We start from the raw sequence: 26311 nt of genomic DNA on the forward strand, positions 1-26311 counted from the left end.
AAAAATTTTAAGTATTTGAATAACGTATCGTAAGTTACAAATTATTACAGAAGAATCAAGTTTTAACTTTTTATTATATATTACACAATACAACTGTATATCATCAGAAAAATACGTAATATTGTGATAGAAGCCAATCGTAAATAATGTAAAAACTAATTATTGTAAGATATCTGCAACATAACATTTTTCCTAGTAACTCGTCTTTTCTTCTTAATCAATTCTAATTAATTTTTAAAACTGATATTAACAAGAAAATGATGTTTACATTAAGTCATTTTTAGTCTCCAGTTATGCAGCGCCTTCAATCTTCATTCTACAAAATGTATAAATCATGATTTAATACATTTCATAGAAATTAAATATTATAAATATTTAGAAACCATGCTTGGGATAGCAAAATTGATACCCAAGTATTACTTACTTAATTAGAATGATTGTTATTCTTTTATACTGATTAGTAAATTGTCACTATATACAGCACCTTATCCCGACATAAGTGGGTTTTTGTATTTGTTAAGAAACAATTTTGGCAGTGTCTCGGTAAAAAAAATATGAGATCAGTATTTAGTAGATATATAATGTTTTTGGAGCAAACCTAATGGAATATTGGTTTCATGAGATTATTTTATGAGATCTAATGAATATATATATAGTTATAAATGATTTAAATTTTATACTAACACATGTTCAGGATGGTTACGAATTTGATCAAGTAAATCTGCTGGTCTTATTTGATCAGTACATATGCGATGTACGGCAGTAAATAAGGGGAATTTTTCTGTTAAATTACGACTTTTCAACATTCCGTGAACTTCATCGGCTGTGGCTGGTCCTTGCAATTTTTGTCCACTTAGAAGTTCTTCTTCAAGCTGTCTAATGGTCTATCATAAAAAATATGATAAAATTTTTTTAGATATCTAATTCATTTTTTAAGAATATAAATTAAACCAAGAATATAATGTAATTCATACTTTGCCACTTCTAACATATTGTTCACAAACTCTACGATTCCTTCCACCATAACAAGTAGTTATCAAATCTGCTACACCACAACTTTCGAAAAATGTAGAAAGTTTTGAACCAGGGTAAAATGTATCCACAAACCTAACCATTTCCATTAATCCCAATCTGATAACAGCTGCTTTTGTGTTATCCCCAAGTCCCATACCATCTACGAAACCAGCAGCACATGCCACAATATTCTGAAACGTAAATTACTTACAATTATTAAATATGCATTAGAAAAGGATTATTTTGGAATATTTAAGTTTACATACCTTTAAGGCACCGCATACTTCAACGGCTTCACAGTCTTCAACAACTACAACTCTAAAGTTTGGTGTTTGAATAAGGTCCCTTAGCAATGGAGCCAGTCGTTTATCTTTGCAACCTTGAATAAAAAAAATTGTAATCAGTTATATACATTATGTTCAATTGTTCATTAAATCATTATTTGTTTTAATTATATATTTTTATGAAAATATAATTTTATCTTTTCTATGTATATTGAAAACCTTACTAAAATTTACTTATAACAAGATTATGTAAATTATTCACATATATCAAATTATATAATTTTATATTTTTCGTATCAAGGTGGAAGAAAAAGAATGAATGAATTTTAAAATATTAAAAATCTAACTTGACATCTTTTTAATTATTATTATTTAATCTTTTTATGATTATTACTTTATTAATTATTTTTAGAGTTTATATTATTATAAAATTAATTGTTAATTTTATTATTCGAATATAAAAAAATATTTTCAAATAAAAAATTATATATTTCGTAAAATTCTATTTAACATAATTTAAAGAGTTCGCGTATGGTTATAATTTGGAACCTTTCAATAATGTAATTTTTATTACTTCTTTAATAACATATTCTTTAATCATTTTTATTATTTGTCCAATAATGGATTTTTCAATAATTTCTATAATTTTTTTCACAACGTAATTTATTACAAGTTTTTAAAATAATTTCTAGAAGAAGTTAATCGAATTATATTTCCTTACTAAAAAAAAATTTGTTTGACAGAAATAATAAATTAATTTAATATATTACACATTATATTGCATAATTTTTATTAAATATTAATTACCGATAGTTGTTTCACAGAACTTTTCCTCAGCAACTTCATTGGCTAAATTAGCACCCATTAAAACATAGCATTGAATTCTTAAATGTTTTTCAATGATTTTAGAAATCAGTTCGATATTTGATCCATCTCCACGATCAAAACCCTTGATGAAAATAAAAAATTCATTAATATGTATAAAATATTCTAATCGATATTATAACTAAATAAAATATTTATTAAGACTATGAACCTTAATTAACGATAAACCAACTGCAGTTGGTTTAATTTTATCAAGCAATGTTGCACACAATGTACGTATGAACTGATGAGGTAATACAAAAATAAGAATATCTGCATCTTTTGCAGCTTCGACAACATCTGGAACGGCGACCTGAAAATTATATATCAAATTAATATACTGTATTTATTAAATGTATTATAATAATTGTGTAATCGATATCTTATGACCGAAGTAATATTTAAATATAATGAGATTTAATTATTCAAGTGATCAATTAAAAAATAATATGATTAGTGAGTAGTAATCAGCGACATGAGTATAATACTTAAAAATAAGTCTTATCGTAAAATTTCCGTATCACTATCGATATATATCTTTTTCTTATGATGAAATTAGATATAATCATAGTGAAATGTTCGCAGTAGTTTTCTAAAATGTATAACTCACACCACTGAGATTTCGAAAACAAATAGAATGTTTATCTTCTTCAGTACATTTCATATATTTTTGTAGCCTTACCATAAGTTCATTTAAGTTATATTATTAACATAGAAACGGTGATGGTCGTAATATTATTAAACTTTTATTAATAATGAAATGATATTATAATGACAAAAAGGTGATAGTTATGATATACTGAATATATTATTAATAAAATTAAATAATATAACTACAGAAAGCTAAGAATTATAATATAATTGAAACTTTAATATTCATTATTTCATTAATAATTAAATTCTATTACAACTATAGAAAATAATTATTATAAAACTATTAAATAACATTGTAATAAAGAAAAGTATAATATAATATAAAGTATAAAATAATATTGAATAAAATTTATTATTAAATTTATTATATTAATATTTATTATTATTATTATTAAATAATATTACAACCATAAAAAGATATTAGTGTTTACTTCGTGTTAGCTCTTTCAGTATTCTTAACTATTCATTTAATGCTATATGGTAATGGCTTTAGGTGTATGTTGTAACCATGGAATAAAACCTGTGGTATATTTACAAATGATGATACATCAGTCACGAGGTAAGAGAAGAATCTGTAATTCAGATTATACATTGTATTATGCAACCACTATCTTCCCATTTGAGTTTTTCTTTTTGGACTAACATAAATGCATATGTGACCTTACTAATCTTGCAATATCGAATAAATATTGCCAAATGTTAATAATATAGTCGTTTTAATGTTTTTTTAAATTCTTTTTAAGTTTAAATTTTTTTTAAGTCTGATTCTTTTTTTAAACTTAACGTTTGCTAATACTTGAGTTGGAAATATTAGTTTGAAACCATATTTTCAGCAAGTCACTTATATCGGATTCCTTCAACAGTTTTCTACGCAGATATAGATATTAGTATTCTATCAATGTCTATAGTGTTTCTCTATCTGCTTGAGGCTCATTCCTGCAACGAACTAGAATGGATGAAGCTAGGAATTTGCTACCTAAAGGAGAGTTAATCGAGATGCTATAAAAGTAAAGTAAGACATTTGCTGACATTGCTTTTGATTTGAATTACGAATAACTTCCATTGTAGATAGAAGAAGTATTGTTGTTAAGATCCATATGGTCCATTCCAAATAGTACTTCTTTTATATTTTAAATAAGCATATAAACATCCTTTGGTCATCACGATCTGATCATTGACGAACGTTGTCTTTCCAATCAGTGAAATATTATATTTCAAAAGTGATTTTAAATTAAAGAATATAGTTCTATTGTACCATAATGCACAACAAATGCACGTGATAAGCCACTGAGCTAAAAACTTTGGAGCTTGGGTGGTGAGATTAAGTGGTATTATAAATTATAATAAACAGACTATCATAAAAGATGTTAAAAATTATACTGTAAACTATTATAATAAATATTTTCATAATGTTAAAATCTAGAAACATATAAATTATAATATAAAGCTTATTATAATAAATAATTTTTCTTAAATTAAAATAAGAAGTATATTTTATAAATATGATGTCTCATAACAAATTCAACAATTCATATCATTCAGCTTATGACTATCAGTTCTAGACATTTTTCTCTTGAGATAATTTTTAGCTTTAAGGAATTGAAGAAATTATTTGTAAAAGCGTTAACGTATTAAGTAAGCATGATATTGGAATCAAAAATTAATATGCATGTGTTATGATCAACTAAAGATTGATAGGCTTGAAAAACGATTTTAAAAATAAGTCTACCACTTAAAGCAGTACTCTACTGTGATCCCCTGAAAAAATCTGTAAGAGATAAGCAGAAAAAGATAAGTAAATAAATGTAAATATATTCCATAACATGTCTATAGTAAATAAATAAATACATTTAACAAAACTGTAACTAGATTATGATTGTGGCTATGATTCCTATAAAAATGATTTTTATTCTTACAAGGAGATTGCAAGGTCTTCGTGTCACCGATTTCGTTCAAATTTTCTAGGATGGTAGATTTAGTTCCCATGATGATGAAGATGTATGATTATAGGTGCTCAATAATTACTCAATAGATACTCAATAATTTTTAAGATATTTGCAATTGAAAATTTGTCATTTAATTTAGCGTTTAATTCAGTTCTGTTCGGAATCATTACAATGCAATGGTTTAGTGGAGTGGCAACGGACTAGTTAGGACTAACTTTACGATTAACTTTAACCCTTTACTGGCTTATGTCGAATTAGATTCGATATTCTGTTTTACCCTACGCTTCCTAATTTTTAGACATAAAACTTTGTGGGAATGCACCCGAGCTCGTGTGATAATAAACAAGTCGCCCATAATACGGTTTTCCTCCACGGTGTGCCCCAACTTCACCCCCTCGGGAAGGCAAATGACTTTCCTCAAAAAAGTATCGAAAAAAGGACTGCAGAGGATAGCCAGTCCAGAGCAGTCGCAACGTGTATTACACTGAACCGGTTTCACCGCAATGGCCGTGATAATAAAACCAAACATTCGACGCCAACGTAGTCCTTTTTCATTTTACCCACGTCACCCTTTTAACTTAATACTTGGTTTAATTTAATTTGACAAAACTGTATCAACGTAGATACGTTATTGATTAAAGAAATGTGCAAGTGGGATAAAATTTTATGTAATGTTTTCAAGTAAGTACTTAATTATGATTCTACAAAGGTTCAAAGGATTCAGTAACCCTGTACTTCCGAATTTTCTTATTTATATTCCTTTTATTCAGGTTTGTCCGTCTGAAACAGAGGTACTCAAGTACCCAAGTAGTCAAGTCTTCAGTACAAACAATCTTCTTTCACGTCTCTAATGTTCTAGTCAAAATGTACTTTGCTCATCTGAGCACATAATATAGTGCTTACTGTGATCCTTATTAAAACAGTTGTGATCTTTATTATAGTTGTTATACTAACAAAATAGTTCTAAGTAAAAAGTAATATTATTTAGTGGGTACTGGTAAATAGTACCTGCTATAGTGGTATCCACAATAAAAGTATTTACTGTAATGTATACATAATATAGCAGTTCTTATACAATAGTACTTACCATAATGGTACCTAGTATAATAATATTTGAATACATATATTCTGCAGACGATAGGAAAAATAGATAGTCCTTGATAGATTACCATCTTCACTCATGAAAACTTCATATCGTGTAACCAAAAATACCATGTAACATGCTTTTTGAATTTCTCTTAATATCTTTTATAATACAACGAAAAAGAGCAATATGTGATTTTATTTACCGAAAATCTCAAAGTAACCTTTGGTTTTGCAATGAAAACAAGCTGTATTTAACATTCGTCTTACCACTGTTTATTATGCACCCTATATAGATAAATTTTGGTTAACAACACTTTTCTTATTATATGCCTACAGATGTCTGTAAAATCTCATGTTATGTAAAAGTAATCACTCACTGTAAAGATTGATTAACAATAAGTCAGAATTGGCAGAAGACATTATTTTTCGAGAAAACAAAATACGATCGTGGTTCTTTTGATGGAATATGGTACGTTAAATATGGAATTGCCGAGGATTTAAAACTTGCGACCAACGATCTTACTTTTACCACTAGATGAAAAACGGAGGTTTCTCGTAAGTTTTCGGTGAACCCTCGACTTCCATACCGAATCGACGCGTAAAGTCGATTTTCATAATGAAGCTTCGAATGAAAAAATTTTATTCTTTATTTTCGATTTGTTTTTTCATATAGAATCACCCTCTTCCTAATTGTACTATCTTTGCTGAGACACCCTGTATATGTATGTGGTCAAATTTAATCACTTAATATAAAAGAATATAAATTGACTTTTTGTTTTTTCATATAAAATAAATAATATTTTTTGTTTGTTTGAAGTCTTAGATTCTCGTCCATCCATGAAACATGTAGTGGTTTCTAGTTTTTAGTAACATGATTTAGGTTTAATTGTTTTATTCTGTTTGAATGGTGTATCAGTTAATTTTTTTTTATCCGAATAGTAATTATTATTATACTGAGCATTCCAAATACTGTTGATCTAAGAGAAACAAAACTGTAGTCGATATGCTGGAAACGATGCAATATAGTGGAAAGATAGCGTAATTTTGCTCTAAATAGATCACTTTTTCTTCTTATTGCTATTATCTTGGATTTTGATGCAACATGATGTAATGTATATTAGGAAAAAGAAATGAAGTTTATCGTTTAGCAACTCTGAACTTAGTTGTTTTCACGAATTCAAGTATAAAACTGAATTTTTGCATTTGGTATTATCAAATTTACCATGTTTGTTAAATTTTAATAAAATTGTTTTTAACTGCGTTAAAATATTTTATGATTATTAGAAGGCCATTCACTCTTTGTGTTTCTTACTCAATCCGTCTCATCATTTATTATCTTTTAGCAAACTTCTTTGAAGAATACTAACTGCATTTTGATATAAAAGAAATTTAATTATACTTAATCTTATACTTAATCATGAATTAATTGTAAATTAAAGTAATGTAAAGTAAATTAATCCATAACACGACATAAAATTTTTCGTAAAAATTTTACAACTTTACATCTTTTACAAAAATGTATAGTATCGAAATGTAGTCACGATCTAGTTGAATCACATAGAGAAATGAGATGAGTTATAAATTTGCTATTATGTTCATTGAAAGATTAAATTTACTGAGTATTTGTTTTCCTGTAATTTTTTTTTCCATTTTTATAAATTATTTTTCATAATTCATAAAGAATGTTCTTTAACTGATTAAATGAAGTCCAACTGATCATCTTTATCGAAGTTAATTTCTTTTTTCATTACTGACTGTTATGCGTGAATATAAGATACATGTGTATACATAAATAATACTAATTAAAATAATATAATGAAAATGAATTTATCGTATCTTGGAATAAAAGTGAACATAAATATATGTATGAATGTCTTCTTCAAACAGTTACGAATAATTTAATTCACATCTGAAATTACAAAAAAGCAAATCTTTATCAGGAATAAATCATGTTTATTGCATAATATGTGTGTATATGTATATATATATACACATACATACATACATACACAGACATTTAAAGAAACAATAAATAGAAAATCTTATACTATGAAATTTTCTCAAAAATTATTTTGTACGATTACAAACATTACGAAATGATTAATTAATAGTTAATTTCACTTTTATATCATATTTCAATCTATATCGTATTTCAATCTAATCAACATCTTCAATACCGGACGTAAACTGTGATTAGTGATTAATTCGATACAGAAGAACTTGATAAGCACTCTGTTTGCTATTCAAATTTTACCAATTTTATTCACATTGTCAGATTACAGTCGCTGCTCTGATTATACTGATTAAGCTCTGATTATAGAATTTTATCTCACGAATCTTAAATTGTGTATAATTAAATCTTGAAGATATGTAGGAGCGATTGGGGATCGTCACACGTTTTATAATTATCATATTTTTTAGTCAATAATATACTTTTTTTTTGTTCAATGTTATTACATATTACTAAAATTCTTTTGTAACATACAAACTATGTACTTCGAACTTGATAAAAGATATGAATGTTATAATAAGAAATTAAATGTAAATAAATTTTTTAATATTAATTAGGATGACATAACTTGCGATAACTAGCTTTATGATAATATCGTTCTTTCAAGTAACAAAATTGATCTTCATAGGTATCATAAAAACAAAGGTTTTCTAAAAAAATTGAGAAACAAGTAATGTATGTAGGTATTTTCTGTATTTTAGACGTACCCAAAGAATAATGTTTTGAAATCTGATAAACAATTGTAATAAACATATATGCAAATGCATTTTTAAACAGTTTTTGAAGATGTTGAAAAATGTTATCATACCTCTCGAATGTTACATTATTTGTCATAACATCTAAACCCGTTGAACTGTCTCTCGTTTACTTAATCTAATCTACCTAATACACGCACGTTTCTCAATGACTGTAGATTCAATATCAGTCGGTACGGAGGAAGTAGATACTTATGGAACAAATAGGTGGGAGCAAGCAATTACGTTCAATACCAGAAAAGATTCTTATACCTTATTAATTTGATATGATAATAAATTCATAATAAATCCACATTTTTGTTTCATTCTGGATTTCTTAAACTTCTCGACTTCAATTTTATATAATGTCTAAGAAATATTATAATTAAATTTTTGATAATCACGTTTTGCAAAATTTTATGAAAAATTCTGTGAAATAACAAAAATATTACATATAAAAATATATGAAAAAATAACAATTTAATATATTTACACTACATACCATCTCATATGAAAACATTTGAACTATTTTGTCATATTTTTTTCATATATTTTTATGTATAAAAACATTTTAGTATATTGCAATTATACAATAGTTTCATATTAAAATTTAAAATTGTTTTTAATTCGTACATATCTTAGTAAACATAAAGCACCCAGTGTCCTGCATTAATCTTCCTATCCTTTATTATTTTTGTATAAAATATTTCAAGATATACAAAAGGAATTCGATCTTTTTATTTTTCAATCATTCCCATAAACAAAAATTTAGATATGCATAACATAATCATGTAATAAATTCTAAAAAAATATTAAAAAATTATCAAATTAATAGAAAGTAATAAATAAAGGTAAGTAATAAAACTTAAAAAAAGAATAATTTAACAGTATTATTCATTGAATATTGGTGAAATACTAAAATATATAATGATAAAAACTTGTGAAGCGAAATATTTAAATACAATATGTTTTAATATTAAAAAAAATTCTACGAAAGAAAATTTATGCGAGAATGAAATTCAAATAAATTAAAGAGGAATTTCAAACTTTATGTACCGATTAATAGTTTCACTCGTTTGATGATTAAGCATGCATTGACGTATTTCACCCGTTTATATGCAATAAACATGCGTGCACAATCGTATGTTAACATACATTTTATTCATGTTGATGATACACAACCGCAAATTGCAATCAGATGTCAGATTTAATTTCGGAATTTCAGACATACTTATTATGTATACATAACCTCAAAAATATTTCTTTGCTTTCGATCAATTGCTTTGTGAAGTGGTTCGTGTTTAGAATAATGCTGCATTAAAATAACTTTCTTTGCATACGATAGAATCAATCACAGTTAAAATCCTTCTTTTCCCGTGTTTTAATGATATAGTAAAAGTCGCCTCCTTTTTGCGAAAAATAGGCGTGTTTACTATTTGGTAGGCATACACGCTATTACACATATACAAGAGATAGAGTGACATCTGTTAGGGCGATAAGAACGAAGTAGGGGGAACTAAGAGCTGAAGTTTAAATAGAACCGTTGGCGCGTCATTTGTGCGTTAAACGTACTCGTAGAACTAACGTTTACTTCGAGCAGTATACGAGATTAAATCTCTGCGAATCTTTGTTTCAAGTGGAATTGTTTTGTTGTGCATAAATTTTAATAAATCAACCATGCGACTTAATTCTATTATCCCGAATTTTGTGGCAGAGACTACTCAGGGACGAATTAATTTTTATACTTGGCAAGGAGATTCGTAAGTTTAATTATATTTATTTATTCCTCATTCGCTTAGATGTAGCGTTCATTTAAATTGCTATAAACATTTTCATATAGTTAATTAAATATTTAAGTTTTATAAAATAATAGGAATTGGAAAAATAATTGAAGTATATTGTTTGAAATTATTAATAAATTATAACGATGTGTGTTTACTAATTGTAACGATAAGATTTTTCAGCAGTTTGCTATTCATTTTGAAAATCTGATGTTTATAGGTATACACGTAATATAGATCCACGTATCTCTCAAAGAATTTTAATGAGAAATATCTTCGTCAATAAAAAATTTTAAATAGTAAAATATTTAGATTATTAAAATCAAACGTTTTAATACAAATAAACTTGTTTAATGAAAAAATTTATAAATTTTTATATACTTAATTTTTCATTTATTCACTTCAAGCATTACTATTCTTTATAGTTAAATGTCATTTTCAATCGATTATAATTAAAAATTATTTTTAATTGTGACTTTTATTAATATTCGCTATATTTTTTATCATTTTTCTCCTGATTTCTTATTAAAGTTCTTTTCTATAATAGTAATTGAAATAGTAACGATTTTCTATTGTGACTATAAAAAGCCAAATAAAAAAGTTATCACTTAAATTTAAGTAAGTGTGTAATATGAAATATTTCCCCTATTCAATTCATTTATCATAGCCTGATATTGCCATAATGGCCCTTAATAATATATTATACGGCCTAAATACGCATTTATCTCTATGCATATAATAGTACATATATGTACGGTTAGTATATGTTGTATATATTGTATACAAAGATAAGATAAATAAAATGAAACAAATAAAACTAAACGACAAAAAAAATAACTAAATAAAATGATTATATAATATTTCTAAATAAAATATAAAATGTAAAATACAATAAAATAATATATACAATAAAAAATAAAAGTAATAAGTAATAATTTAGAATCGAGTAGTAAATTATTATTTTAATTGTAATTGCTTTTACATTTATTAGAGATCTGTAAATTAAGTTAATGTTAAGCTTTAAAAAAATATTCCATAACATATAATTCGTTATCATATCCAGTTCTACATTTCGATTGTATCATAACTGACATTGAATATGAGTAATTAAGTAATCTGTCTACATTGTCTGTGGACAATAATTATTGATAAACAGATAAAACTGGAGAGAAAGGTATGACAAAACTGGAATATTATAAGTAAATTATATATCGCTTTAAACTATATTCATTATGTAACGTATATTTCTTATATATAATATTTCAAATTATATCTTTAACTGTGGTAACGAATATAGAAGTTTCCAAAGTTTAAAATTATACATGAAATAAATATATACAGTTTTTGCACTTTAAATTTACCCTTTTGCAAATCTAATTTGTCCTTTTGCAGATCAAATTCATCCTTTGGCAAATCGAATTCATCCTTTTGCAGTTCAAATTCATCTCTTTGTAAATTAAGTTCACCATTTTGTAAATTAAATTCACCCTTTTGCGGATAAAATTCATTCTTTTGTAAATCAAATTCACCATTTTGCAAATCAGGTACTTGTACTTAAATATTTCATTTAAAAGAACATACCCATCATAGCCAGTAAGAAATAAAAAATTGTATTAAAAGGATGTATATGATGTATGAGATATTTATTTAACAGTAATCACCATTTTATTAAAGTACATATATATTGTATATTTTATGATTAATTGTGTGTATTACATACATATAGATAAATTTATTTGTACATGTATAGCCTAGACTATAATGGTTTTCCTGCAGCTGCTGCCGCAAAAGGCAAAAAATAATATTCATTGATGTGTTCGGGTTTAATTATCATTTTTGACGAACGAAAGCACGATCGAAAATTAACGCGCCAGCTCATGTGACCATGCCAACATAAGAAGATGAAATATTTTCCTAATTGCGTCAATTAATGTTCAGGGAATAGTATGGCACGAAGTCTAAAGTTACCGCAAGTATTTTCCGCGACTTTCTTAGGAGATTACTTCATAAACTGGAAGACGATAATATGGATGAAGGTTGGCTGATTTTGGACAACGCAAGTGTCCAGGAGACGCAGGAAATCCGTGGCATTGTTGGTCAGACAAAGCACACTCTACTTCTCCTACCATCGTATTCTTCAATGACGAATCCCATCGAAGAAGTCTTTTCCAAAGTAAAATTTTGTATAAAAAGTATGTTAGCTGATTCTTCAAATCGTGAAAATTTGGTAAATGTAATTAACAACTCAGTAGCAATTGTTACTTCCACAAATTGTTATAATTATTAGATGAATATGTACATATGTGAAGTTACCAGAAGCAGCTGTAGAGGAACCATTATAGTCTAGATTATATATTTACACATAAATTTACCTGTATATATATAATACACACAATTAACATAATTATAAATTATGAAATACATATGTACTTTAATGAAATAGTAATTATTGCTAAATAAATATCTAGTACATCATATATATCCTTTAAATAAAATATTTATATACAAGTACTTGATTTGCAAATCGGTGAATTTGATTTGCAAAATGGTGAATTTGATCTGCACAAGGATAAATTTGATGTCCAAAAAACTATATTTTTAATATTTATAATATTTAAAGTGCAAAAACTATATAGGGTGAATTCGTACTGTATCAAGCATTGATATTTTTGACATTATACCAAAATATGATAGGTACACTGTAAAAAAAAGTTTCTATAATATTATAATAAATGACAAATGTGATTGTATATTATTATTAAACACGTGATATATGTATTATTATTATATTATACTATATATTATATAATATGATTATACATGTTACCAACCTTCGGGCATTAAACTCACGATTTTGCAACTTTTGAGCTTTTACAATAATATGTACATATATAGTAAAACACGAGAAGGTAAAATGGTGGCACTATTCCTAAAACCTTTGGAAGAATAATCATTCATTTTTAACATATCATGGAAAGTACGTCGATACTAACAGTGATGTATATAGAACTAAAAATACATGTAATTTAATACATCGTTTTACACACTGAAATAACCGTTGCTACAAAAAATTGGATTTCAAGGATCATTTAATATTTTACAACAGAATAGTGTTCTAAAGCATACTTCAACAGTTGTAAAAAATTGTTTTGAGAAAAATGAAAATGAAAATGAATTATTATTATGAGTTATATCTGAGAACCTAGAATGTTATAAAATACTTATAAGACTATCTAATTTAAAACTTAAAATTACTTTTAAACATACATTATTAGTATCTTGGATAGAAATAGGTAATTATACTATCTCACTATAAGTATGCTAAAAAATCTGGAATATATTAAATATCATATTTAAAATATAAGTATCTTTGACCTCATTTACGTAATTAGTGTCATCAACTCATTTTTTTTAGTACGTTAAAAGTAGATGTTTCTTAAACCCTCTTTTAAATTTTGTAGGGATATTTCCGTCATTTTTATCATATTCTATTATATAGTATATAACATGTATCTTTTATTTATCCATTGTAAAAGTTATTATTAATATGTGTCTAAAGCTTTATTTAATTTTGACGTAATAAAAATTAATAAAAAATATCTTTAGATCAAGCCAACTTAATTTTCAATCACTATACACACTGATATTATATGATATCATATGAGTATATACAGGGTGTCCCAGCAACGGTAGTACAACTGAGAAGGGGGTGATTCTACATGCCGAAATGAATCGAAAAAAAAAGGAATAAAATTTTTTGATTCGAAGCTTCGTTGTCAAAAAAATTGACTTTGAATATTCACCGATGGTCATTCATTCATTGAATATTCACTGATGGTCGAAAAATCGATTTCCTCGACAACGAAGCTTCGAATGAAAAATTTGATTTTTTATTTTCGATCTGTTCTTTTATTTAGAATAGCTACCTCCTCGATTGTACCACCGATACTCATGTATTGATAATTTATTCATATAAGCCATAACTAAGTGCACGCGAATTCGATGAATATTCAAAGTTAATTTTCTCGTAAACGAAGCTTCGATTAAAAAAATTTTATTTTTTTTTTTTTATTCGTTTCTGAATGTAGAATCACCCTCTTCCCGGCTGTACTACCGTTGCTGGGACACCCTGTATAATATGTATAATATTATATAATAATGGATGATTTATGGTACTTCTCTCTACATTATTTTTGTTTTTATCAATTATAGATGGGTAGTATTATTCTCCCATCCTGCTGACTTCACACCAGTTTGCACCACTGAGTTAGGTCGTTTAGCAGTGCATCAACCTCAGTTTGAACGCAGGAACACAAAACTTCTAGCTCATTCCGTCGACAAACTGCAGGATCACGTTGATTGGGTCAATGTAAGTTATAAAGATATCTTTTAAGGAATACTATAAATAGCAATATATATGAAGACAGGAATCTTCAGCTACAATGATATCATATTTTCTAGCCAAATGCAAATATTATGTAACCCTGTACTCAGGACGCGTTGATATGTTTGAAACTATTAGTGTGCCATAACTGAACTATTGTTTCAAACGATATGTTTGCAAATGGAAATCTGTTTTAAAAGGGATTTATCTATACTTCTTTAGTAGTGTCTGTAATCATTACAATTAAAGAAGTATGTGGTAATGAAGTAGTGTTGGTATATTGTTATATCAGAAGATGTGAAAAGCAAATAGCGGAAGAACAGAAGCTTATTTGGCAATCAGTAGATTGATTATTTCATTATTTTGGAATTTCGATAAAGAATAATTGTTTGGAGGGAAGATTATGCTTGTCATGGAAAACTCTTTTTGAGATAATATATCTCTTAGCGGAAACATTTTCTGTTTCCGGAATAACTTTGGAGATATAAGTATTGATTAAAATTAGGTACTCTGTATGAGAATTTATCCATAAAAGTTAAGAAACAAAATAATTACTTATAATTATTTACATTGTTAATATAAGTTATTTTTTCATTCAATTGTCAATTGTTTATGGAATAAGTAGGTTTTATAAATCCATATAATACAAAAAATGCGTCAATTAATAGTGCCACTTAAATTTACTTGTAAATTATTCATTACATAAAAAAATGTTTTGAGTAAAAGTTGTTTAGTATCAAAGAAGTATACAACGTAATAATTATTTTTTTTTTGCTATTTCTTTTTTTTTTTTTTATTAAAATATGAAGGTTACATCGAATTTTTTTAACCATAATATGCAATATTTCATTATAATTAATAATTGATTTTAATTATTCATTTTTCATCGCATATTCTTCAATCGGTTTTTACTTATAATTAGTATTCGATACTATTTTGAAGCACATGATTAAATTTTACATATTATAGTTAAGTAAAAATTGAAGGTGACCTTCGTACATCAATAAAAAATAAAAATTCAATTAAAAAATTCAATTAAAACATTCTCCTTTTGATACTAGACAATTTTTATTTGAAACATGATTTTATATAATAAATAATTTACAAAAATTTTTTGAATGAGTCATTTAACTCACTCTATGTATATTTATTTTATACGTTAACTATTTGAAAATTTGTATGTATCGTTGATATTTAGAAAATATCAGATAGCTTGATATTTAGAAAATTACATAGAAAAACATTAACTCGATTAATTCAACATAGAAGTTAAACAATAAGTAGGTTTTTAATATTAATATTTCATTCGTTAACAGTCTTTTTCATTGATAAAAATTTGTTTTACTAATTTTTAATTATTTTGTTAAATAGACATTTTATCTTTCATAAATGACTTTGTAATACGATATAACATTCAATCTATCATATTATCTGACTAATATTACTAATCGGTAAGTAATCCTATACTTCATTTCCTCCTCTTACTGTTTTGCTCAATCGAAGGCTGAATATTCATTGTCTTTTGCACCATTATTATATAAATTAAACATATTACTATGAAACAGTACAATTTATCGTATAAATCAAAATATCTGCCTCTTTTTTTTTAATTTTAATATACAGTGTATCCAAAGAGGTTAGAATCAAACTTGGACTACGTGTTACTGAGGTCAAATAGATGAAGAAAAATTCGTATAAATCTATATCCAAAATTAGTATGATATTTATGATTTTTGGTGATACTTATAAAAAATGTTCGAAAATTCCCCCCAAACAAAGAAACAAAAAATCCTCCCCACTTAAAAAAAATTCCTTATTAAAAATTTGTACTACGTATACGATTCTCTACAAGGAATTGTAAGATGAATTTTGTCCGTAAATCTTTGAACGCTTATATCTTTTCAATAAAGTCTTTATATGAATTTGTTTCTTCTATCTGACCTCGGTAACACATAGTGTCACTTTGGTCTCAACCTTTTTGGACATCCTATTCCTCTGTTATCTTATAGAAAAATATTACTTTTAATTAATAATAATATTAATTTTTAATATTGAAAAGATATTATTCTTTTTACAATTATTCTTTCAAAAATGATATGGTACCTATGTAGACATTTGGTACTAACATAAATTTTTAGTACCCTCCTAGTTTACAAGGTATTAAGATGACAGTATCTTTTTTGTTATGAAATATTAACATTCTTATTTTAATAAATTAATAAAATAACTTAGAATGAGATATATCTTTTGACATTGAATTTTGAAATAATAACAAATTTCTTACAATATTAAGTAAAAAATAATACGGTTGATATGCTCTAAACATAGTGATTGAGTCGAAATATTTAGGAAGATGTCAGTATTACTATATAGGGTGCCTCTAATAAATTGTATAATTTTTTTGAAAAAATAAAATTTATTTTTATTTATTTTTATTCATTTTTTTCTAATAAATAAGTGAATTATAGTACGTTTTATAACCTAATTAACGAATAAAATAGAATTTTTTAAAATTGTGGCATATGGGATTTTGCTTTTAACTACAGATTTTATAGTCTGAATAGGCTAAGTAGGCTTACATTAATAGATGTCGCAACTTAATGCTTTAATTTACAACCTTACTATCGTTTTACGACCTCATTATGTCATTTCCATCAACTAAACGTGCTTAAATTAATGATACGCGTGTATCAAGCAAAATGTGAAATTTCTAGAAAAAGTTCAGATGACATAATAGATGATATGTGATATCTATTTACAAAGTGAAATTTTTATAGTCACAGTTAAGCTAATAAGAAGAAACAAAGCAAAGAATTTTAATTTTATTCTAGGCTAATGACCCATTATAGAGGTTTGTATTATCAATTACTGTCCAAATAATAAGTAGTAGAATTACAATGCTAGAATTATAGTGAAAATTAGATTGAAAAATTGTTAAAGATTAAATTATATTGAATTATGTTGAAAAATTCGTAAAATTTGTATCGTTTTTGGTAACCGATATAATCTATGTGAATTTGGCTGAAAAAGAATTATTTTTATTAATAAAATGACAGATTTAAACAAATATTGCTTCTATATAAACACTAAATATGAAATACCATAGTTAAATTAGAACATCTGCTATTAATTAATGAAATAGGATTCATTTTAATTAATAAAAAAATTAATTAATGAATATAGGTCTCAGCTAGTATCTAGGGTTCCATTCACCATACCCATTCACGTGGAAGTATTTTTTATTTACCAGGTCGATTTTATTTATTACTATTTTTATTTATTTAAATCGATTCGATTTATTTAGAAATATCGTCGACCTTATGGCAGAAAGTCTTCGAATTACTATTTTCCTGTCACAAACAATCGCCGAGTGCAAAGGGTTAAGTCAGGCCTAGGAAACTGCTGGACCGCGGGCCAGATAGTCTCTAAGTATACTAACTCTAAGTACTCTCCTCATGCAGGCTTCCCTCACTACATCTACACCTGTTACCTTGTCACTTGTCACTCTGTTAAGCAGGAGTGGGGGAGTGTACATGCATATATACGTTTGTGAACGCGTGAGGAAAGCAATAGTTAGCGAAGAATAGCCTAATGGTGGGGGAACCGACTACCGAGTAAAAATGAAGGCGAGGATGTTCCCCAGGCATAGGTTAGGTCATCATCGGCCTAGGTTCACACTTCGATATTTGGCAAGCATGACGTGATACGTTGGCAGGCCTGACAATAAGTGGTAAGACCCGCAACGCGAGGACGTCACTCCAACTAAAGAGAGAGAGAGGCGAATAAGGATATAAAGCGACTGCTGAGGGTAATCTTGCGATTTTTGGAACCTATGTATAGTTGTAAACCTGATGTATATTAGCATAATGAAGCTTTAAATTAAGTTATTATATTATTACAAATAACAACCCCCGATATAATGACCCAGCACCTATTAGGATCCAGCCAAAAGAACAATCGCGGCTCATTGGTACAAGAAAGGGCGACATTCCCCGATGTTCAGTTAGTTGCAATTTGACAATGTGCAAACTGGGTTAATTAAAATACAACGACGATGTTTTATAAAATTACTCTTCAATCCAGCAATCGGACCCAAAAAATAGTATTGTACTAGTAGTTACTAGGTGTTAAATCCGTAACAAAATGCGATATATATGAATGTACTGCATATGTATATATTGCATACTTATGAATAAGAATATATATTATGTATATATCGTCACTAGGTCGTTCTTGATTGACGAAGATTAGTAACGGACGGCTCCTTGAGGACATTATGTATAACTTCGAATAGTAAATGAACTGTAAGAGATACTGTGTGTTTTTATATGCCGCTTGCTACCATGTCTCTAGCATTTATATAGACTCTTGGTAAGGTTATGTATTTTGCTATTGGATAATATGAATAATGGAGTTTCCGAATTTGAGGTGCAAGGGCAAGGGTTACAAAAGATTTTTCAGAAAAACGAACTGAATTATTGCTCCATACTCCAGGTACTTAACGTATATGGTGGCCAAGCGTTAATGTGCCATCGTGTTTTACCTGGGGTACGGGGTCGGCAATATGGTATTTCCTAATGAGAGTAATAATACTTCCGAAACGGTATTTCAAGGATTAACATTATGAATATTGTATATAATATTTTTTTAAATTTCAATATTTGCGATATTGGTAGAGTAACTATCCTAATGTAACAATTACTTAAATATTGTAAAACTCTTCTTTCATTTAAGATAAAATTTAAGAAAATTCGAAATTCTTATCTAAATATTTTTTATAGGAATATAATATTAGATGTTATTTTCTAAATAGGAAAACTAGAATATGCGATGTAAGTGTACTTCAAAAAACAATAGTTTGAACAAGATTACATAAGATAGTGTTAATGAATGTTGTGAACTTTCATCTACTTTGACGCATGCTAACTGTTTAAATGAATGTTTAAGCTATTTAGAACTAAAACTATGAATCAGAAATATGTTTTCACAAATATGCTTCCTTATTTGAGAAAATACAATTGAAAATAAAAAAATGTTTAAACCGAGCGTGGCTTAGGTTTAATATTCATACGCATTTACTTAATGTTTCACAATTAGACCATTGTAGTTAGTCATAACTCTGAAACAGTAGAAGATAGAAAAAAATTTCATCAGGTAAAATTAAATTATATCGAATGCTATATGACCTAGTGTATACAGGGTGTCTCGGAAAGAGGGGCATCAAGTAATTACACGTAAAAAAATGTGGAAAAAAATATAGAATACCTTTTCTTATAGAAAATCGAATTTGAAAATTCTGAATTTGAAAGTATTGCTTCTTCTTTCAAAATACTTATCGAGGATTTGGATCTAGTCGGTCAATATTCAAACCTATTTGCGAAATACTTGAGCCCATCACTAATTATATATATATATATCTGATCCAGAATTAGAGACGTTTTGAAGGTCACCTGTATCTTTTAAATAGGACAGCATATTTTTTTTATTCTTGTTAAGAAAATACTAGGGCACTTAAATCGAAAATTTGAAATTCAGAATATATTTTTTTATAATTTATTTACTTTACAATATATTTTTTTTTCGAATATTGTATTTAAATTAGTATGGGTTTAAACATTTTTTTGCGTATCAAAATTCATATCTTTTAAATTAGTCAATTTTTGATTCAAATGTTATAACACATTTTGTTATAAAATATAAAAGAAATATATAGGTCTATTTAAAAAATAGCGATGATCTCTAAACTTTTAAAATATTTTTTGGCTTTCAGAACAGATCATGTGTCTTTTCATTCCACTTAATTTTTCCTAATAATATTTTTTTCTATTGTTTACCGTTTCATAGTTATGTTGTATAAAACATGCGGTATTTGTAATAACTATTCTTTCCATACTTCCATAAAATTTTACAATTTTACTCTATAGTTTGTATTTTATTTTTTTCTTATTATTTTATGCGTAAAATTTTTTGGGCTTTTTTAAAGGTACAAAAATTTATAGGAACAGTTACGTAGCTTTATTAAAAAATATTAAACGAGATTCATATTTTTGTTAAAAGTATATTCAAACGAATGTAAATTTTCAATAACCATATGCAGTAAAATGTAGTCAAACTATCGTTTAAAATATTCCTTTGCTAAATTAAAAGGGGTTTTTCGGTAGATTATAAATTTTGTGAAACAAGATATATAATATACAGTACGAAATTATAAAATAGAAATTTGAAGTAGCATTAAAAATAAAAAGAATATAGGATATTATTATAATTCAACGTATTACAATTCAAATTTGAACACAAGATACTCTTAAAAGCACGACTATTTTTTAAATACTTTTGGAGTATTTTTTAATATTTTTAAACGTTAATTCTTTTTAACGAAATTAGGTAGCCTATATCGTTGATATATAAACATTTGTTATTCGATTTCGAATCTTTCATTAAAAAAATAAAAAATAAAATATTTTTATTCAACAATATTAAAAGTTATTAAAATGGATATTTTTGGGTTCGATAATTCTCTTGAAATATCGTGTTAAAATACTTTCATGTCCTACTGTATATATGATTTTGTAACTATACTGTTCATATAACAGAGGTATTACTGTATTTACAAGTTTAAATATTGATTCTATCATAACAACATATAATAATGTAATTAAAAATTACAGATTTCAAATAATCACAGATCACAGATTTCAAATATGAGCCATTCGCAGACCAAACTGAAAACTCCACTTTTTAAATTTTTTAAATTTTAGCACCGAAACTTATTCAATACTTAACTTCCAATATTTAAAATAAATTTATATTTTTTATTTCATAAAGTTAATCGACTCGGCGATTTATATGAACAGTTCACATCGACTATTTTCCTAATCACTGGATTAGTGTTTCTCAACCAAATTTGTCGTGAAAATTTCATTAAAATTTCACTAGTACCAAAGATATTCAATATTTTGAGAAATATAATTGAGTGTATATACTAATCGATTACTACAACAAAAAGATTGGTAAAAATCGGTGTTCCTTACCGATATTACATAATTAAAATGTTATCATTACAAGGAAATAATTTTCTTCCTAACAATCATGTCACGGTGCAAAGACCTGACCAATTTCAAAGTGTATCATTATTTCAAAGAGGTTGAGAAACACTGCTCTGGAGGTTTTAATTTGTTATTTGGAAAATACAACTGAAAATATAAAAATTTTATTTTCGATAGTATCAAATTATCTAACGATAACTTAAATGGATTCAATTTTGTCACAAATATAACTTACAACATACATACCATTTAAATATTCTTATTTTATGCAAGTGTACATTTATTATAGGATATCAAATCTTATTGTCGAGACATTCCTGGGGCTTTTCCTTATCCAATTATTGCTGACCATGATCGTACTTTGGCAGTAAAATTGGACATGATTGATGAACAAAGCAAAGACGATCCGGAAACCGCACAAACTGTTCGATCTCTGTATATCATAAGCCCTGATCACCGTCTACGTTTATCGATGCAATATCCAACATCCACTGGACGCAACGTGGAGTAAGTCTTTCTATGTTATTTCTTATTTTCATTTATACAGTCGAACCTCGGTATCTCGAACATTAGAAACTTAAAAATTCTTCGTCGCTCAGTTGTGAAATATAGACTTCCTTCAAATCTAAGATTATTTTACCCCTATAATTCGAATTCAGAGTAGCCCAACGAATTTAAGTTTACTTTTGTAAAACGAATTTTTCCATTGATGGCTCCATAAGTTGAAGGAATTATGTATCGTTCAGAAAAGAAATACAGTCCGATCAGAAAGTCTTTTCTCTAGTATATAACATGGTTCAGAGAGAGCTTTAAGACGATTGTACTAGATTTATTATTAACTCATTTCTTTTTGTAACTGTATTATAAAATAAGCTTTATCATAATATAGCTAATCACATAATAGAGCTATTATTAATATTAATAATATTTGTGTGATTTCTAGTGAAATACTACGGGTCATAGATTCCTTGCAACTTGTTGATAAAAAACCGGGAATAGCAACCCCTGCGAATTGGATGGTAAGAAAAATTTTTATTTTTATATGTTTATTAATTTTATTTTCTCGTTATCTTATACCACTGCAATTTTCTATATGTAAAAAGTACAGTAGATGTTATGATAATATCGTTTTTAAACATCTGATTAATGTAATTTGGTATCTACTCTGTCATGACTTAATAAAAATACACTTCGTTATTTTGTTTATAGCCTGGTGAAAAAGTAATGATACTTCCAACTGTGAAAGAAGAAGAACTTCCCAAACTTTTCCCTAAAGGAGTTGATAAAGTCTCGATGCCTTCTGGCAAGGTCTACGTCCGCACAACCACAGATTATTGAATATAATCATAAATAACATTTTGTATGAAATACATGACGTATTACTTAGCGCATAGTTTTTCATTTATATAAAGCTATGTCAAACTTGAAGTTTGACATATAAATATACACTTGCATAATTATTACTTAAAATGATATGACAATTTTTCTTTTTCACCTATTTTTGCTACCATAATATTAAAAAAGCATTATATAGTATTAACACAAATTCTCCACTATACAAATATTAATATAAAAGTATATGAGTAAATTTTACATCAATATTAATTGTACATAAATTTATAGAAAATATTATTTATGCACATATTAATAAAATTTATGTAAATGAAACTTTGTTTTTTATATGAATATTGATTGAATAATTGCACTCATTTTTAAACGAGTTACAATGTCTTGTTTTTTATTTGTTAATATTGTTTTGAAGATAATAAATGCATTTTTATCCCGTTAATGTGAATTTTAATTATTTATTTCAACACAAGTATTATTAACACAGATATATAATAATAATATAAATTTTATTTATATAAATAGTATGAAAAAAAGAACGAATTAGATAGCTTTGAAAAATAATTATGATTTTACAAAGACACCAACGATTATGATTTTATAAAAATATTGACGCGACAAATTTGATTTTATAATTTTTTAATAATGTAACAATAATACATAGGTGGCACTATATATCATTATCAGTAAAGTAGCTTCATTCTCTGTAGTTAAAGAAATTGAATAATGTTTACATAGTTTTTAATAAATGCAATCGAAATATCAACAAAATCGTATAATCTATCTAAAAATGGCAGTAAATAAAAGTTATGTTGTCACAATATTTGATGTACTAATGTATAAAATATTTTTCTTATTCATAAATATTTAACAAAAAAGCATACCTAAAGCAATTATAATATACGTACTTTGTACTAAATAAATTTAAATAATATACTCAATTGTTCACTGTATCAATACATTATCTTTTTCGTTTTATAGCAAAATAGAGTAATATTTACACAATTTTATCAATGCTGCTTCATAATTTTATATATAACATTTCAGGATTTCAAATCAAATAATATAAACATTTGCTGTAACAATATCAACTCTAATAATTAAAATAGATTATTAATTTTTATATTACTTAAATGTATAGTAGAAAGTACATATTTTTCATTATGTTTATTTGCAAACATAATTTAATTTAATTACAAGTAGTACTAGAAGTTTTTAATACAATGATACACTATCTAAGAACAAAACTGAGCATTTGTTCATAACAATTCCATATATCTCTTTTTATCTATTAAAATTAAAATAAATATTTATACCTTCTTTATGCTATTAAAATTGAGTTTTTTTTTTGTGTTATTAAATTATTTATTAGAATTATTTAGTGACAGTTATAACAAAAAAATATAACATGTAATATAAAATAAATGCATTAAAAATGGTAAAAATGATTTTAATATTTAAAATAAAAAATTAATAATTCAATTTGCTTTTTATGATAAGATAAGATTGCAACAAAATATTTTGTGCCATTATAGAACAAATATCAAATAAATGTATAAATAATAAGTACAAAATCTAAATATTGGACTCAAACAAAATTATTGAATCTAATAACTAATAACTAAATTATTATTATTGTTGTCATTATTATATTAATATATTATTCTAATCAATTTCATTATTGAAATATAATATATAAAATATATGAAATGTCAATACACAAGAGAACATATATTCTCTGAATTATTATAAAATTTAATGAGAAGAGACAGATACAAATATTGTTTATTAAACTTTGAAAATTTAATTTTTTTCCTGCAATATTTACTAAAAATAAATATCACCTTATTAAATGTTTGTAACTGCACTTATGCATTTCACAAGTGTACTCCTAATAGTTATGATACAATGAAGTCAAAAATTTCAAATCTCAAATTTTTATGTAATATTAAATAAATTTAATAATATAATAAATAAAATTAACAATAAAAATTGTTAATTTATAGACTTCTTCATAATTCTAAAGTCAAAGCAAGTTACACTTAGAAAAGAACATGCAATTTTATATGATAAATAAAACTTACAATATTTTCTGGGAGTTTGTGCCCAGGAAGATATTTCACATTTTCATGCAACTGATTTATAATATCAGTCAACTTTTGACTGTTGACTATTTCTTCATAAACATACATTGTCACGCGTGTTTCAAATTTGTTGTTATATTTTACTACATTGGCACCCACAATTTTTGCAATAGCTGAGCCCCTAAAGTATAAAAATTATGTAAGATAAACGATTATTATAATGTTTAATATCTTACAATAGTTTTGAATAAAATGATTTATAAAACTGTTATTTAGTAGTTCCATCTATATTTAATAATATGTTGAACTCTCAAATTGTATACAAACACTTATGCAAATATTGATAAAAAATAAAAACTGTGTACATTAAAAATAAAATATAAACATAAAAAATAATGTACCTGATTAAAAATTAAAAAAATAGAATACAATTTGTTAATAGATGATGTTACGTTAAACATTTATAACAACTCCAATACATAATTTTAATCTATTTTAAGTGTACAAAAAAGAAAATTATCGCATACACGTACCAATTGCCACTTCCTACAATGCATATTCTTTTTTTTGCTTCCGTAGCCATTTTTCAGATTTTTTATCTTAAATACTCTGTCTTAAAGTATCACGAATTTGCTTATTTTCGAACGCCGATGTACGACTGACTGACTGACCAACTGACTTACAAACTAACTTCAGCCTTCATTGACCTTAGTAACGGTTGCAAATTATTTTCTAACGGTTGGCATTCACTGTTTTGGACCAAGGCCAATGTAAACGCAACAGTGAACCGTAGCCAGAATGAATGTTAAAATTAGCCATAATTTGATAATAATACTTAATATATCCTGAAGGTTTTAACATTACAAGGTAACCGATAATTCGAAAAGAAAGTGAAAGATTTTAATAAAATTTCTAACGGACGCAATGTTTACAACTAAATAACCTTATACTTGGTTTAGACAAATATATAAAAACAAATGATTCGTATCAATTTCCAAAATAACAAAAAATAAAAAACAGGAACAAAAACCCATTACCAAATATTATTTTCGTGACACAAATTAATTTATATCGAA

The 26311-nt window shown here is 26.2% G+C and overlaps 2 protein-coding genes across 2 annotated transcripts; one reads left to right on the top strand and one right to left on the bottom strand.

Annotated features, from left to right (window-relative positions):
• Positions 1-130: 130 nt before the first annotated feature.
• Positions 131-25943, bottom strand: LOC108550085 (glycerol-3-phosphate dehydrogenase [NAD(+)], cytoplasmic). The gene is made up of 8 exons (XM_017903694.1): positions 25769-25943; positions 25236-25416; positions 2335-2475; positions 2106-2247; positions 1281-1393; positions 975-1205; positions 685-884; positions 131-316 (listed from the first exon to the last, which is right to left on the bottom strand). The coding sequence occupies exons 1-8, from the start codon at positions 25816-25818 to the stop codon at positions 292-294; spliced, it is 1083 nt and encodes a 360-aa protein (XP_017759183.1). The 5' UTR covers positions 25819-25943; the 3' UTR covers positions 131-291.
• Tpx-4 (thioredoxin peroxidase 4) lies at positions 10137-23329 on the top strand. Its single transcript, XM_017903698.1, has 5 exons — positions 10137-10353; positions 14587-14743; positions 22094-22311; positions 22748-22823; positions 23014-23329. The coding sequence occupies exons 1-5, from the start codon at positions 10271-10273 to the stop codon at positions 23140-23142; spliced, it is 663 nt and encodes a 220-aa protein (XP_017759187.1). The 5' UTR covers positions 10137-10270; the 3' UTR covers positions 23143-23329.
• Positions 25944-26311: the final 368 nt, after the last annotated feature.

This window comes from Eufriesea mexicana, unplaced genomic scaffold, assembly GCF_001483705.2.
Source record: "Eufriesea mexicana isolate 0111107269 unplaced genomic scaffold, ASM148370v2 scaffold2467, whole genome shotgun sequence".
NCBI lineage: Eukaryota > Metazoa > Arthropoda > Insecta > Hymenoptera > Apidae > Eufriesea > Eufriesea mexicana.

What these genes read in the sequence shown, in the direction of transcription:
- Tpx-4 (XM_017903698.1), top strand. Translation starts at nt 10,271, where the DNA reads ATGCGACTTAATTCTATTATCCCGAATTTTGTGGCAGAGACTACTCAG. An exon ending in ATCACGTTGATTGGGTCAAT is followed by an intron (nt 14,744 to 22,093) that starts GTAAGTTATAAA and finishes CATTTATTATAG; the next exon opens with GATATCAAATCTTATTGTCG. An exon ending in TCCACTGGACGCAACGTGGA is followed by an intron (nt 22,312 to 22,747) that starts GTAAGTCTTTCT and finishes TGTGATTTCTAG; the next exon opens with TGAAATACTACGGGTCATAG.
- LOC108550085 (XM_017903694.1), bottom strand. Translation starts at nt 25,818, where the DNA reads ATGGCTACGGAAGCAAAAAAAAGAATATGCATTGTAGGAAGTGGCAAT. An exon ending in TTGGTTTATCGTTAATTAAG is followed by an intron (nt 2,248 to 2,334) that starts GTTCATAGTCTT and finishes ATTTTCATCAAG; the next exon opens with GGTTTTGATCGTGGAGATGG. An exon ending in AATATGTTAGAAGTGGCAAA is followed by an intron (nt 885 to 974) that starts GTATGAATTACA and finishes TTTTTATGATAG; the next exon opens with ACCATTAGACAGCTTGAAGA.